The 15,724-nt window shown below is 40.5% G+C and overlaps 3 protein-coding genes across 6 annotated transcripts in view; all 3 read right to left on the bottom strand.

The window, feature by feature from the left end:
* Positions 1–186: 186 nt before the first annotated feature.
* On the bottom strand, positions 187–4,105 carry slc25a17 (solute carrier family 25 member 17). The gene is made up of 9 exons (XM_085784718.1): positions 3,884–4,105; positions 3,535–3,595; positions 3,347–3,413; positions 3,064–3,215; positions 2,834–2,950; positions 2,519–2,667; positions 1,551–1,646; positions 1,320–1,405; positions 187–718 (listed from the first exon to the last, which is right to left on the bottom strand). The coding sequence occupies exons 1-9, from the start codon at positions 3,938–3,940 to the stop codon at positions 565–567; spliced, it is 939 nt and encodes a 312-aa protein (XP_085640844.1). The 5' UTR covers positions 3,941–4,105; the 3' UTR covers positions 187–564.
* Positions 4,106–4,859: 754 nt separating this feature from the next.
* rpusd1 (RNA pseudouridine synthase domain containing 1) lies at positions 4,860–8,842 on the bottom strand. 3 transcript variants are annotated; one of them, XR_015036311.1, is made up of 7 exons: positions 8,643–8,828; positions 7,822–8,045; positions 7,602–7,725; positions 7,416–7,518; positions 7,105–7,206; positions 5,296–5,913; positions 4,884–5,259 (listed from the first exon to the last, which is right to left on the bottom strand). XR_015036311.1 is itself a non-coding variant. In XM_085784717.1 (6 exons), exons 2-6 carry the CDS (start codon positions 8,037–8,039, stop codon positions 5,501–5,503), a joined length of 960 nt encoding a protein of 319 aa, XP_085640843.1. In that variant the 5' UTR covers positions 8,040–8,045; positions 8,643–8,842; the 3' UTR covers positions 4,860–5,500. The 3 variants fall into 3 exon arrangements, 2 of the variants coding, with proteins under 2 accessions (XP_085640843.1, XP_085640842.1); XM_085784717.1 differs by having other exon boundaries at positions 4,860–5,913; positions 8,643–8,842; XM_085784716.1 differs by having other exon boundaries at positions 4,884–5,913; positions 8,384–8,656.
* Positions 8,843–13,232: 4,390 nt separating this feature from the next.
* Positions 13,233–15,724, bottom strand: part of arhgdig (Rho GDP dissociation inhibitor (GDI) gamma) — a 33,221-nt gene continuing 30,729 nt past the window's right edge. For both annotated transcript variants that reach the window (XM_085784715.1, XM_085784713.1), the window contains exon 6: positions 13,233–15,715. In XM_085784715.1, the coding sequence (XP_085640841.1) occupies positions 15,516–15,715 (200 nt within the window). In that variant the 3' untranslated portion in view covers positions 13,233–15,515. The remainder of the gene's footprint in view (positions 15,716–15,724) is intronic.

Raw genomic sequence — 15,724 nt, 5'->3', positions numbered from 1 at the left:
TGGCAAACTAAAAATGAAACTACAGTAAAGCACAATTCCAGTGTCCACCCACACAGACTTGAGGGCGCGTTCCCAATAAATCCAGTGTTTTCAAGGCTTTTCATCATTTCGACAACACATTCAGAGAATCCCAACAAGCTTCAGTTTTTTTCATTTATATGATAATGTGAGTGGCTTTGTGTGACATAGGGCTTCTCAGGGTTTGAAGTTTAATGGCAGCTGTTGTACAATTCATGTTGTTTCATCTAATGCGATGACTGTAAATCTGTTTCAGGACTTCTAACACTCTTACATTGTATGACTTTAGCTGACTTCTCAGCTGATGCACACTCTGTGTCTATTTAACTTCAGAGAGAAACAGTGTGTAGTCGTGTAATAGCAGGCCACCAGGAGCCTGCAGGCAGACCTGAGGACACTGAGCTGGACTATGATAACCTTTCCAGAGTCAGGTAGCAGATTCCCAGGGTATCCGCATCATGGAGGTGTACAGTATATACGCAGTGATTTAGACAGTTCATCAGTGCTTTCACGTCATCAAGTGTCCATAGTGAAGTGTTGTGCTAGCTAGCGTTTCTTGTAGTGGCTGTTGCTCAGTCCCATGACTCTGAAGGTGTGGCTGGCGATCTTCTCATACAGAAGGAACATGAGGGCAGCGGTCAGCACCGTCTGCAGCAGCTTGGCCTCCAGGCCTTTAAACAGGCCCAACATGCCATACTTCCTGCAGCAGGGAATCAGGATGAAAACAGAAAGAGCTATGTTAATTACAGAGACACAATATATCACCTTGTTGATTTTTTATGCACAGCATTAAGAAGAGATCCATGATTATGCATAGGATAATAATTATTAAATAATAAATAGTGCAAATTGGTGGCCACAGATAGTCATGTTATGAATCCAATGTTCAAGGCTAGTGGATGTGTTATATCAAATGTTGTAAAGGACTTTTTGAAAACTGATTTTCAGACACCCTATATGAGTGGCAGAAAATAAAAGGTTGAAATTGTACACTGTCATCGAGATTACCCCAAATCAAAATGATCTCACTCTGGATATGTGAAAAGAAATTTGAGGTTGAATAAATAAGAAAAGAAAATCCTTGCAGTTCAATTGCTATAGGTCCTCAGAGTCAAAGTCAATAAAGATTAACTTAACTTGAAGTCAAAGTCTGCTTCAACATAACATTATTAATTTTATGCTTACTATTACTTACAGAGCGTTAAAATTAGACAAAATTTAAATTGCAATCTAATTTCAAACTGAAAATGTATGTATGTGTGCGTGTGTGTGTGTGTGTGTGTGTGTGTGCGCACACTCACCTCACTCTGTTGACCAGTAGACACTTGATAGTCCTTAGACTGGACAGCAGTTTTGACTCGACTGTTGAATCGTTAAATTGACCAAACTGTGGTAAGGGGAAATATCAATAAACATCAAATCAGAGTTTCGGTTTCCCTTGGTCTAAAAGCTTTATTTGTAGAATGCTGTTTGATTATAGAGATAAGAATGATGATATGAATGATATAGACCGATATAGAAATAAAACCTACCCTCAGAATGGACTGTATGGTCTGCAGTGGGTATGTGACAGTGGTGGCCACAACCTTGGCCACAGCGCCGATGATGAAGACCTCCACAGAGGACAGCTAGTGGGAAAGAGAAGACAAAACTTTGAATTTATATCATCAGATTGCCAGTCTAAATGTTTGAGGTTTAAGATAAGATAAGATAAGATGTACTTTACTGACCCATTCAGGGAAATTTATACATACATTAACAAAACAGGACTGAAAACATCATAACAGTTCCAGTAATCACAAGTAACTTAAATACAGCAGCAAAGAATGAACGTAGAGCAGTGCCTGAGAATAAAATGCATATCAAGTGCAAATAATAGGATATAATGCATTTTCAGTGCAGGTAATTGGACTCATATAAAAGGTAAAATAGTAAAATAAATAAGCACCACTCCTCTCTCCTTCACCATGATCATGAGATTAGTTTTAACTCACAAATCAATCCACAAATGCTCCAGTGGACCAAGAAAATGTCAAAGTGCCAATGTGAAATCGTGCATGCACGATTGCTCAGTCTAACTGTCTGGTTACATTTGCTTCAACATATCCTCTGACCTCTGACCTCTGTTTAAGCCACAAAGAAAATCATGTGATCAGATTTACCACGTCTCCGTATAGCGAGTGTCTGCTCATCCAGATAATGGCATAATCTGAAGAAACATTTATTTGCAGCTTTTGTGAGAAATAAAAATCTGTTTATATCTTTGTCATAACAATTTGATTTGACGTAGCGCTGCCAAAAATGCCTATGATCTAATTAGATTTATGTTAAGACTAATAAAAGCATAATATTTTCATTTTCATCCTCCTACCCATCATCATCATCTTCATCCTCCCTGTTCCATTCCTTCCTCTAATCTACTTCTAAAACCCTGACCTTGTTCTTCAAATGTCTGTATTTCTCCGACCCCTCCCTCATGTTTCTTGTGTTCCTCACTCACCTCCCTGGGAACCCCCCTCCTCAGCTGCCTCTTCAGGCCTTCATAAATCATGAACTGGATGGCAGGGTTCAGCACCAGCAGCAGGGAAGGTAAGGTGCCATTCCACAGAGCTCCAACGCCCTCATCACGGATGATCTGCACGAACGCATCTGCAAGAACAAAAGAGTATGTACGTTAAAAAAAAAGAGACAGAGAGAGGAAAAATTATGTTATGTCTTAAGCATCCAAATATGCCACAAACGTACATGTGGTGTAGAAAATACTGACTCAGACTGAATTATAGCAATATAATAGACATGGATGAAGGGCATTTACCCAGAATGCCAGAGTAGTTGGTGGGACGGATGTCTGCATTGCGAAATTTGGAACCCTGAAGCTTCAGTCTGGTGTTGACCACCCACAAAGGAGTGGTAGTTAGTACATTGACGATACCTGGGGAATGAGGGAAATCAATGGATATTAACATGCATAATTATAAATATTTGGTCCTGTGTAACTAAAACAAGTGTTGTCTTGTTTTTATTTTTCTGCACGGAGCATCTCACCTGCAGCAATGCCTATGATTAAGTCAGTGCTGGTTGCTGACTGCTTTCCCTTCAGCCAGTTGGCCTTCAGACTGTGGAAGCAGTAGAAGTAGACAAAGTTGGAGCAGCACAGGCTGCAGATGACCGGCAACCAACCTCTGTACGGAGCGAGGCTACAGAGAACACAGGAGAACACATTACTTACTTAGCACTACAGTTTTCAAACAATATGTGAACAAAGTTTGATTTCGCTCACATGTGAAATCTAAAATATGACAGCTAGGAGACATTTTGTCCCACTCACAGTCCTTCCTCTTTGACTATTTCTGCCAGAATGGCTGGGGTTGATTTGGCCTTCCTGTTTTCATCCACTGGACACAAACACAGAGCAAGTTGTAAGTAAAATCACTTTAAACACTTTTAACACACTGTACTTGTTAATGTATAATTGCTAATGACTGCAGATGACTCCACAGCTCTGCTGCTCCTCACCTTGAAGCCGAAGTCTGGCAGTGTCAAGAGGGAAGAATACTGTCATTGCAGTCACACTTCCCTAAAACAGGACACAGTCAGTGGTGGAAAGACCAAGATTGCATATCTTGCATATTCTGTTTCATGTATAAAACAAATATATATAAAAAACCGCGCCATGTCACAGAATAATCTAAATTTCAAAGGATTTATTACTCTACACGCTAAGACCACAACAGGATATGTAACATTGTCAATTAGGTTTAATATGTAGGACGTAAAACGTATGAACACTTTCACAGCTTTAGCTACAGCCGTTAACGTTACATTCAATGGAAGAAATGAATAATGAAAGTTAAGGCTAACTCACCACTGCTCCAGACACAGCATGAACCAAACTCTCATACGAGAAAACCTCAAAACTCATTTTGACTACGTTGGTTTCTTTAAACGCTTCTCCTCGTGTTTCCCAGCTGTATATAGGTCTGAATCCGTGTTTCTGTTGTTATCCCGTCACTCTGTCGGTGGCTGTTTTGGTTTTGATCCTTCACGTCCTTGTAGCAGACTTGTAGACGTTGCTGTTGCGCAGAGCGCGGGGGATTATGGGCAATGTAGTTCTTCCCAGTCTGAACCAAACCACACCAAATCTCCAAGTAATTTCTGCAGTCCGATATTTAAAATGCCTTTACTTGACTGGTGTTTCGCCTTCTAGGAAGATTTTGAGTATCCACCATAACAAGCATAATGAATAATTCACATTTTATAGTTTCTGCTGTTAATTATGCAGCTTAAAACACTGAACATGTTCAAAAATAACTATCACTCACACATAAATAGCCTACTAGAAAACACTGGCTGGAAAACTGCTCCACACTGACAGTTGTCTCAGGGTGTGGTAACAGCATGAGGACATCAACACAGGATTAAAACTGCATAGCTTTAACAGTGATCAGCTGTGTAGAACAATAAGTACTGTAGTAGGAAATACTGTAGGAATTGTGTGTTTGCACTGCCCTCCCTCATACCTCAATGCATCACCCTTGGCAGTTGCACAAACATTATGTTCTTTGTTTGCAAAGTCAAACCTGCAGGGTCACGTGTGCAATGACTTACTGATAAAACAGTCTATGTGGCCTCTCAGTCTTGACCACCTGGCACAGACACTGATAACTCTGATAACTTTGTTTTAATCAAACCATACTTCTTTTTTTTAATATACTATATTCTAACTAATGTTATTGTACTCAAAAATGCATTAAATTCCCAGGATATATACCTGCATCCTTCCCCATATATTTTTTTATTGTCAGGTTGTGTTTCTTTATGTTAATAAGTAGACATATTTTCATAGACAGAAAATTCTTTTATTTATTTTTTAAGGTGGTCAAATACTTGTTATAGACACTGTCCAAATACAATCAAACGCACAGTAAAGTAGACTTCACGTGAAATTTCATAAGTGTCAGAGCCATGCAGCATATGTGAGAAAACACATGGGCTTATCAGCATGTTAGAGTACAAACACATCAACTGCTGCTGTTTGAATCAAAGGCAAATAGCTTATTACTTTGGCACATCAATCTGAAATGAACTGCTCGATTAAATAGTCTGACAGGAATGTTCACCAATTAAAAACTCTTACACTAATTAGGAAATGAGTGACATCAACCCAACCCATCACTTATTAACATAAACATGAGCAAGGCACTTGTTTGTCAGCTCTTGCAGTGGAGCTGCTGTGACCCACTGCTAAAGACTGGTTATAGTGGTCAGAAGAAACACAGTTTAAAAGCTCACACACGTTTTCATCTAAAACAATGTTAATAAATAGTTTGTGAGGGAATTAAGGTAATAGTCTGTTTCTATATATGGCAATTAAACACAAAACAAGTGGTCACTGAGATGCAGGTTACATGCTCGACATGGCTTTCATAAGTAAACAGTTAAAATAAATTAAAATAAATAAATAATAATACGTAAAACTCCATCAGTCTCCGGCCCATTCACTCAGCCACTCCTGGCACTGCCTCCTCTGCTCCTCGCTCTCCTCCCCAATCCTCTGCTCCTTTCTGCATTTCCTCCTTTCCTGCTCTTTTTTCACTCTCTCTTTCTCCTCCTCTTTAATCTTCCTGTCCTCCTGCACCCTGCGCTCCAGCAGGGCCTCCACGGTGGCCGACAGCGTCCGTACCGAACGCTGCGGAAGCCACTTGGGATCCACAGTGGGGAGAAAGGGGTCTCCAGCAGAGACGAGCAGGGGCTGAGGTTCCAGGGGAATGTGGAGGAGGTGGGCGTGCAGCATCATGCGGTACGGGGCGTCGTCTGCTCCCGAGCTGTACGTGAAGTCTCCAACGATGGGGTGGCCTATGGCGCTGCAGTGGACCCTTAACTGGTGGGTTCGGCCTGAAGGAAAAGACAGAGGGGAGGAGACAAATAGGTCACATTATGTCAGGATAAAATCTACCACTGTAGTCCTTTAACCTAAACATTTATAGGGTGTTATGCAGAGAAAGACGGTGCACTGGTGTGATTATCAAATCAAAATCAAATCAAATGTATTTATAAAGCACATTTAAAAACAACCAAGAGCTGTACAATTCAGTGATCATTACAAACAAAGTGCTGTACAAAGTAACCATGGCTAACACGGCCAGGAAAATTAAGATTAAAGGAGACATATTATGCCCCCTTTCTACAATGAAAATAGTTCCCAGGTGTCTCAAAGACACCTATCTATGACATGTTTTGGTCAAAATATCCCAAATCAAACATCACAGCTCTTTTCATACTCTCAAAACAGCCCTGTTCAGAACGGCTGGTTTCAGTGCCTGTCCCTTTAAAAGCAAATGAACCACTGCTTGCCCCACCGCACCCCTTCTACCGGTCCCAGGTAGGGGTGGGGTTATGCAAATTCGAGCCCTAGTTACATGACTGGAAGACAACTGAGGGAACAGCTTGTAAAACCACATGGATTTAAACCTAGGGAGCCTGTACGACGTTACAGATTGTTTTGTCAATTCTCACATTTTGGGGGCTGGAAGGCAAGACAAACACCCAAATATATGTTAAAGAGCCTTCAAAAAGTGATATTTCCATAATATGTCCCCATTAAAACAAAAGGACATACATGGGGAGCTGACACATGAGACCATTAGGACACTCAAAGACCTGGGAAAACATGAAAGTTTTAAGATTGGCCTTGAATGTGGCTGCAGAGGAGGAACATCTGATTGAGAAAGGTAAGCTGTTCCACAGCTTTGGGGCTGCTACGGCGAAGGCACGATCTACCAACAAATCACAAAAGTAAAACAACACAGTACGCTCCTCTTTTTTGTCAACTTTTGTTCCTGTATCATGAGCTCTATCCAACACCAATGACCGTGCAAAATGAAAACAATCCACATAAATAATAAGATAACATCTCATATATTCCCTATGTATGTTCCATCATCTCCAGTTTTCACATTTAAATATCCTGGAAACTGTCCCAGTGATGTAAACATGCTATTCTGGTACCATTTGTTTTTCATTGATTCTCACATTGAAAAACGAGCCATGCACTAAGGATGAGTGGAAACAGATGAGTGTGGTTACCGGTGAGCGGCTGCAGCAGCACTTTGGTAACAGGATCTCCATCATACAATCCATACTCCAACACTGTCAGCTCAGTCTGGCAGGGCTTGGGGTTCTCACAACCTGAAAGACAAGGATGGGAGGAGGATGAGCAAAAAGAAAAAATCTTTTATCTTTCCATTTGACTGACCAACTTTTGAGACACATAAAATATCTCTTTTTAGAAACACAATATTAACAGAGTTAAAGAATAGATTCATTTCTAACTCTGAGAGACTGTGTCATTTGTTTGGTTCATGCAAATACACACAAACCAAGCCAGATTTATGCACCTTCTGTTCCCTCAATACACATCATATGTGTTTTTCCCTCCGTGGAGTTCTTGCCGATGGAGAAATCCAGAGTTTGTGTCTGTTCCTCCACCCAACCACGAACCTGCGAAACAAGTGTTATCATTACAGATCACTTTATTGTCACAGACAGACAAACGGCAGTAAGTCTCTCTTTGTGTTCCACACCAGGGCGAGGTAGGCTTTGGTGACAGTGCGGTCCTTGAAGCAGCGGTAGGCCCGGCCAGCAGCAGCCTTATTGAGAGCGACGCAGAGAGCCCCGCTGGTGGAGAAGTCCAACTGATGACAGAACCTGGTGCAAAGAGAGAGGGAAGATGATCAGAAACCGTCACTACTCGTGAACAAGATGTGTGACGTTGATGTTGTCAAGTGTCAAAGCGACTCTGACCTGAATCCATAGTAGGTGCTAGGGTCTGCCAGCAGAGGGAAGCGATGCCGAAGTTGAGCCTGCACGGTGTGTTTCTCGTACCACATCTTGCTGTCAATGCGAATGTCCCAGTGCTTGTCCACCACGATGTAGTCATCGCTCTGGTGCAGCACATGCAGGCTCTCCAGGCTGGCAGGCTCGGTGGCCATCATGTGCTGCGATGGATTAACACAACTCATGCAGCTCTGTGGAGGGAAGGTGGACGACCATGTGCTTAGGGATGTACTCTTATTAGTGTATTTTATGCAAAAATTTGTGCTTTAGGTATCCTCAGTAGGCCTATATACCACACTGAATGAGGCATTTCTGGTGTTATACTGTGTTTCTTTTCTTTTCTTTTTTGTTACCGTTGCTTTAATGAGCAGCAACATTTGTTTTAGAGCTGGTTGGAGACATCTTCAATAACCTCTAAATACAACATATCAAGTGGAGTCAAAATATAATACCCCATGCCTCTAATGTCACATGAATATAAACTAGCGACCTCAACAGGTTAAGTGCCTCAGATCAGTAGCCTACTCACAGTATCTGTAGATCAAGGGGTGGTTGTGTAGAAATTGGCAACGACTGAGTGAAAACTGTCACTGACAAACTGGTCGTTAACGTTACAACCACAGCATTTTGACACGTGGAAGACTTTGCTCTAGTGTAGGAGACACTTTTGTAGCGTCGACCAACTGTGTAGCTACTTTCTGTGTCATCAGGGTGAAGCAGCAGGGACACCGCCCCGTCGGTCATCTACTGTAGCTGCTGTATGCTAACAGCACAAGAAAACTAATTACCTGTGAGTCATAACAGTGCCACCGTCTGTACAACTACCTCGGAGAAATATCCACGACTCACGTGTGTTATATGTTTTTCGCCATAACGAATCTACGCGGACATTTACGTGGAAACACGGATGTAAACAAAGCTACAAGTAGAGCAGCAGCGGGCTCGTGGAGGCTGATGCGTAGCCCGGTTCCTCTACTTCGCTGTCTGTGATGACGGACAACAAACCACCGTCGCAGGTGTGTAGCGCCACCTGGTGTTGGAGTGTGGCTGCACGTCTTCATTCATACAACTTGGTTGATAATTATTCCAAGTCAAAAACAGTTCTTTTCCCAAACAACAACGCAGGACAAGGGTTATAATATTGGTAGAAACAATGAGGTTGAATTATATGCATAGGAGTATACAGATTAATAGACTGGATACAAGGATTTTAAAAAAATAATCAAGTGAAAAAAGAACGGGGACTGTGACTGTTGTGTGCAGAAAATACACTGTATAATACATCTCTGTAAATCTGCAAATCTGTGAAAGTCGGGATGGACATTCTTGATGCATTTCTGCCCATCAATTAATTGTCCAAGTAGCCTACAGTAGCCTATATTAACCTGCAAAGTAAATATTCCCCATCTTTACAGAGGCAATTGTGTTTATTAAATTTGTTTTATCTAATTCTGCTCTCTAAGCAGGTACTGCTACATTTCACTAAGCCATGTCCATAATCTCTCACCTCAACCTCACCTCCACACTTCTACCTGGTGGGGGTCAATGGCTCTGATGACACGCTTGATCCAGTGTTGTCAGCATGTGACATCTGAGATAATAAAATGCTATTTTGTGAATGTATTCTGTCAGATGTTGCTGTTCTCTGTTCTTCAGGGCCTCAGTGCCTTCTTATATATATATTATATAGACACTGCAGGTTAAGTGGTCCAGGGGCTGGGTCAGACGAACGAGGCCAGTTTATTTGACAGCAGTCTTTACAGACATAGCTACGTCAAAAATGCAAAACTGAATATGACTATGCCGGTGTGATTCATCATGTGAATATAGCCTACCCAATGTATGCAAAACATGTACTATATGAGAATAAAAAGATATAAGCATTATATATAAATACATAAATCACATTATAGATTGGAACTATTTTATATATGTCCAACCCAATATGTATGTCTGTATTGTAGACATACAAAAAAGATATAAGCATTGTCACTTTATAGATTGGAACTATTTTATAGACATATATGTCCAACCCAATATGTATATTGTAGACACACTTTACACATAGGCTATTGATCCCAAATTTGTTTTTTTGTGAGACCACTTTCCCAGAATGGGAAGATCGGAATGTTTGAAATAATACAAAATTATAATAACAAATTAATTATATAATGTATATAAGCATGTAAAACACTGTGTATGTATGTTGTTTTAAATATGTTTTATATAACTGTACTGTATATTATTGACATTTGTCTTTGGAACATATGTTCTTCCTTTGCTTAGTGCTTATGGGTATTTGAAGTCACAAATTGTGGCTGTTTATGTTATGTTATGTTTATTTATTTGATATGGACATCACAAATACATTAAGACTGTTCCAGTGGACAGACCAGATGCTTTGCTTGAGTGTGTTTAGCACAAGTGCTAATTTTCAACACCAGTCCATAGGCGGCTAATCTAAAAATACAGAACATAAGGGCGTTTATGGGCGTTTATGGGCGTTTATGCCTATTAATTCTTATTAGAGCATCTAAAATGTAATATTAGAGCAACAGCCCCTGTTGAGCTCTTCTAATGCTTCCTGGGTTCCTACAGTGCAACATGGATCTTCTCTCTGCGATGTCACTGGTAATGGAAAATTTGTCACCATCTGCAGGTTCAGAGGAAACCTCTTCAAGCACTCCCTCAGGGAATGATTGTTTGGGACATACTGTGCTGAAACACTCTGGTTCACTAAAAAGCAGGGTCTTCCAGTAATCCCCGAACACAGCCAGGTATGAATGTGTTTGCAGCTAAGCAGATCAGTTGTTATATAATTATAATTAAATAATCTGTTTCTCCTCATGTGTGTGTGTGTGTGTGTGTGTGTGTGTTTGATGGCACAGGTGTTACTACAGATGGAAAGTCAAACGTGGCATTAAGTCTCTGTGGTTGGGTTTCTAGTTATTGTTGCATAACATTAGAAAGCATATAATCTCACAGGACTGAGTGGCAGGTTGGCATGTTTACCTGGGCACGCACCATGACCAAAAAGGATCACACACACACACATACACGGATGCACGTGGCAGTGTTTCGTCACAAACATTTAAGTCAGACGACAGAGAGAGCTGACAGACAGACAGTCACGATGATCCCTTTCAACAACAAGGACTTCACGCCGCTCATTGATTAAAAACTCGGCATCCTTTTGTTAGTTACAAGATCTTAACGAGAAATATTACCACATTTGAGATTAATTGCATGTTCGGAGAAAAGAGGAGGTTTTTTTCCCCATCTTTTGGTTTGGGCTCTGTGAATGGAGACTTACCAAACCTTGTGTTTCGCTGGTTTTAACTGACTGCATGTGACCTGCTCCATCTTGGATTTATCTTTTTTTTGCACTGTGGATCTTTTCAGGAATCGAAATCGAAATTATAGTGCAAGACTGGAATCAGGGAAACAGTGAACCTGGTTTCCTCTTCTGGATGCAGTGTGTAGCTACACGGTGAAATATGTCCAATTAAGGGAGAAAAATCACCTAAACAAACTTAAATTGATGTAAATTGATGAAGTTTACAGAACACAGATTATATAAACAACAACAGCAAAGTATTTTAATTTGATGTATTTTGGGAGAGAGGAGATGCTGTGGGGAGAGGTGTGAATCTTCAATCTCAAACCAAAGCTTCTCTGGTCTTTCTGTTACTTCCTTCACCTTTTCTCTTGCACCTCAGCACAGCACCAGTGCTGTGAACTCTCCGTGCACCATGCAGAACAAGTCCTTTCTGCAGGCTCGCTGCGATGAGCCCATCATGACCTCAGACTGGGGCGTCATGCTGGTGCTGGCTCTGGTGCTGCTGGCTCTGCTCTACTTCTTCCTTTATCTACCAGCCACAGCCCAGAGAGCCCTGCTGGAGCAGGCGCTCAGCAGCAACAACACCACCACCGCAGTACCCACACCTGCCAAGGAGGACTGACTCACAGATGGATAAGACAGATGGAGGAGAGCTTCTTCAATGTTCACGCAGACATGTGACAGTAATGCAGTGATAGACACTGTCCTTGAGAAGATGATGTGGATTATCCGGCTCTCCAGCGTGATTTGTATCGTCCCGTAGGACAAACTTATCATAAGAAGCAGATTGTTTTGGTGGCTGTGCAGGTCTAACCCACTCAGTGGTAACCTTGGCATGTGTAGAGCTCTGTTTCTTAAACCACACTCCCAACTATCCCTGTGCCAGTATTTTCAACTACTATGCAAATGAAACAACAGATGTTCTAAATTTTTATTCATCCCCCAAAAATAAGCTTTTTCAGAGGTAACTACTTCAACTGAGGATTTAGAGAGATTACCGGAAAAACCCCACCTGAAACTGTCCTGTTGTTTTACGCTGCTCTAATAGACAAATATTAGTGTACAAATACATATTTAACATTTTCACATAAAAAACATGCTTGTTTGCTCCCTTGGCAAAGGTAGGGCGGACATGGTATTTCAATGACATGACAGTGGTGTCATCTTTTTCTAACTCACTGGACTTGATGATGTGATTATAAGTTTTGTTGAATATATACAAAAAAATGTAATTTCTTATAAATAATCATTTTTGATGCTGTAATACTGCAGAAGTTTATCAAAGACTAATACATAACAATACATATTAACAGTAACTTGAATTTGGTCTCATTATGAGCTGATTCCAACATCATCATTTGAAGAGAGACTTGGGTGGACTGGCTAATGATTATTTTCATTATTTCATTCATGTAACATGCTGTTTTTTCAAAAAGTATCAAGATTTTATTTGTCCTGGTTTTGTTTTGTGGGCAAAACAAACAGTGATTGATATTTGCTGAATATCTCACTCTTTATTCAAAGTCTTCCCACAAATTCACCTTGAATTAAAACCTGGCAAGGAAACAGAGAGAGATTATAAGTGTTGTATAACTCTGGTGATAATAACCTTTGTTATGTCAGACTGCGACATGGAGGAAGCACATTGAATCATTGAAACACCCCAGTGTTTCAGACAATGACATTTGTATTGTCAAGTTAAGAGAGAGGGACGTTGACTCCTTTAATGCCTTGGTGAGACAATTACAAAAACTTTGGAAAAGAAAATGTTATAATGCAAATCCTCACCCAGCACATTTCTGTGTGTAACATTTCACTTTATACACTTGTACACTGCAGTTTCATATGCATTGTGACCATAGTACAACATGCTAATAATATACTGTAATAAAACACAGCCAGTAAGAAGACTGATCTCTCTTATTTCTTTTCTGTTATGTGTTTCTTTGAAATTACAGAGAAAATCCACAGTTTTTAAGGTTGATTTTTTTCTCTCTTTGGTAATCAAGGGACAAATACTTCAAAGGAGGCATCCAGCTGGTTGTTTGAACTGCCTTTATTAAAAGATACAGGATACTAGACTTGACACCAATATTTGAAGATGCAGCACTTGATTGTTACAGGCTCGAGGCATTAGACACAGACAGATTTTTCCAGCTATCTGTGCCTTTAAAAATATCCCTGTAAATACTGTATCTGCAGTATCTGGCAACCATTGACATCTGGATATTGCGTCAGTATCTTTTTCTTTGTTTTTGTTTTTTTCTTTAATCACATTAAATTTTACAATAAAGTTGTAAAAAAGGAAGAGAGAATCTTGTTAAACCATGCAACACCCAACAAGCCAACATTTACAGTTAGTCTTAGATCACAACGATTTCAAATGGTATTTCAATGTTCAATATGCTCAGCAACAATGACAATATCATATCCAAAGACTTAACACAATAATTATATATTTTTTCTTTTTTCAGGGGAATCAATTTATCCCTTGATATACTTCTCTGACAGTACTCTGTTGTCTTCCAGCTACCATCTTAAAAGGTTTCAATAAAATCAAAATGGATTTTTATTCACATCTTGTATCCCTGGTATATGAGAGAGAGAGGTTTAGAAAGGGCTAATTTTGTTTATTTTTACTGAGTGAATAGTATTAAATCCTAACGGACATACATGCATCTCTTTCTACAGTATACACAGTTCAGTTACAGTCTTTAATTAGTCTGCTCTTTCAAAAAGCTCCACAAAGACTGAAGAAAACTGGCGCTTTGTAAGCAAAGGAGAAAATAAAATTGGACTAAACACACAAAAACCCCAAGATCACCTTATGCATGTAGTGCACATTGGGAGAAGAGGTGAATCTGACCTGTTTCAAAATTGTATTTGAATAAAAAAATATCTATGTGTGTTTTATTTGTTTACTGCAATAAAAGGAAGAGTCATGGGGGAAAAAACAAACCAAAAAAAATCATCAGAACATATGAAAATAAGAGAAAACTTCATCAATCATTCATTATGCTGTGGCATGGAATAAATAAATATATCGTAAATAAAGAAACACATAAAGAAAATACATGACTTTACCAACACCAAACCTATTTTCTCTTCCTTTTATATTCTTAATCGGGATTTTCAGAGTATTTATGACACTATGGGCTCCACCAAGTGGATTTTTATGTGGGGGATCATCATGCTCTAAGTTTTGGAACAACAGCGACTACAACTACAGGAGCATCTTTTTTTATCCTACAATTTGTAAGTGGCTCTATGGACATTATTCACGATAAATATCAGAGAGCGTGATATCTCTGGGAAGTGTACCTCATATTTGACTCAGTTATGACTCAGACAAAGAGCACGATTTTTGATGCAAATTGCGGCAGTCGGGTGCTAAAAGTCCCTGAAATGCCTCCATGAGCCGTGTCGCAGACTCTGCTGCGGCTTCACATGATCCAGACTACAAGAACCAACTTCTCATTGTTTTCAGAAAACCTCCTCACATCGTGTCTCTGGCTCTATGGCCCCCTGTTCAGCTCTGTTACTGGTAAAGCTTTCATTAAATGTTCCTGCTGAGTATCATAATGCCCTCTGTTCATATATATCATCTCTTCTTTCTGGGAAAGTCTATTAGGGAAAGTTTCTAAGCGCATCGCACACAGTTCAGGGCATGTTGTGTCAGTAAACTGAACAGTGTTGCAGTAAATCATGACTCTACGATCCTGATAATAATGTAGGAATCTTACAGGCTGCTGAAAACAGCTACAACAGCAGCTATTTAAGCTGTTACAAGTCATTAGGACTTTTTGCTGTCTTGTATTTTTCCCTTTGTGCCTCAAGTGACTTCCTTTAATTGCTGCTTTTCAGACCATCCACTGCTGCTGTTTGAAATTATGGATATATGACAGGATGAGAAGGACAGAAGGAGGAGAGGGAGACTGAAAATAAAAGGGAAAGGGAGACTTCATCGTGTGGATGAGGATATGTCTGTAGATATAATGCAGGGATAAGAGACAGAGAGATGGGGAGACCCTCTCTTCTAAAAGTCCCAGTTGCTCTCAGGTTTCAGGAGAGCTGCATTAAACAGGCAGGGAGGAAAATGTAGAAGAACAAAAAGTGGAAGGAGAGGAAGGAGAGGGGGAGGAGGAGGAGGAGGAGGAGGAGAAGGAGGAGGTGAGAGCCTCCTGTTTTGGCCAGTGCAAAGGCTGCTCTCACTAGACAACGTGGAGGTGGGTAAAAGAGGGGAAAGAAGAGAGGGAGGTGAAGAAGAGGAAGTGAAAGAAGGGAAGAGAGTAGCATCAACCCTCTATGTTTCTCTCTACCTCTACTCATTCCAGTCCTTCTTGATGTCCAGGTTCCACTCCCAGGCCAAGTAGATGTTCTTGTCGTCGTCGATGAAGCCAGATTTGATCTGATAGTGGCCGCGTGACATCACGCCTTTGGGAGCCTCGTCACACGGGCTCACAAACTCGTGCTCCTCCGCCCTCGGACCGTAGCTTCCCACCATGTACGTCACCTTTTCCACTGCAGGGA

Source organism: Trachurus japonicus, chromosome 8 (genome assembly GCF_045865225.1).
Source record: "Trachurus japonicus isolate A0001 chromosome 8, Traja_1.0".
Classification (NCBI taxonomy): Eukaryota; Metazoa; Chordata; class Actinopteri; order Carangiformes; family Carangidae; genus Trachurus; species Trachurus japonicus.
This window is presented reverse-complemented; position numbering and strand designations above follow the sequence as displayed.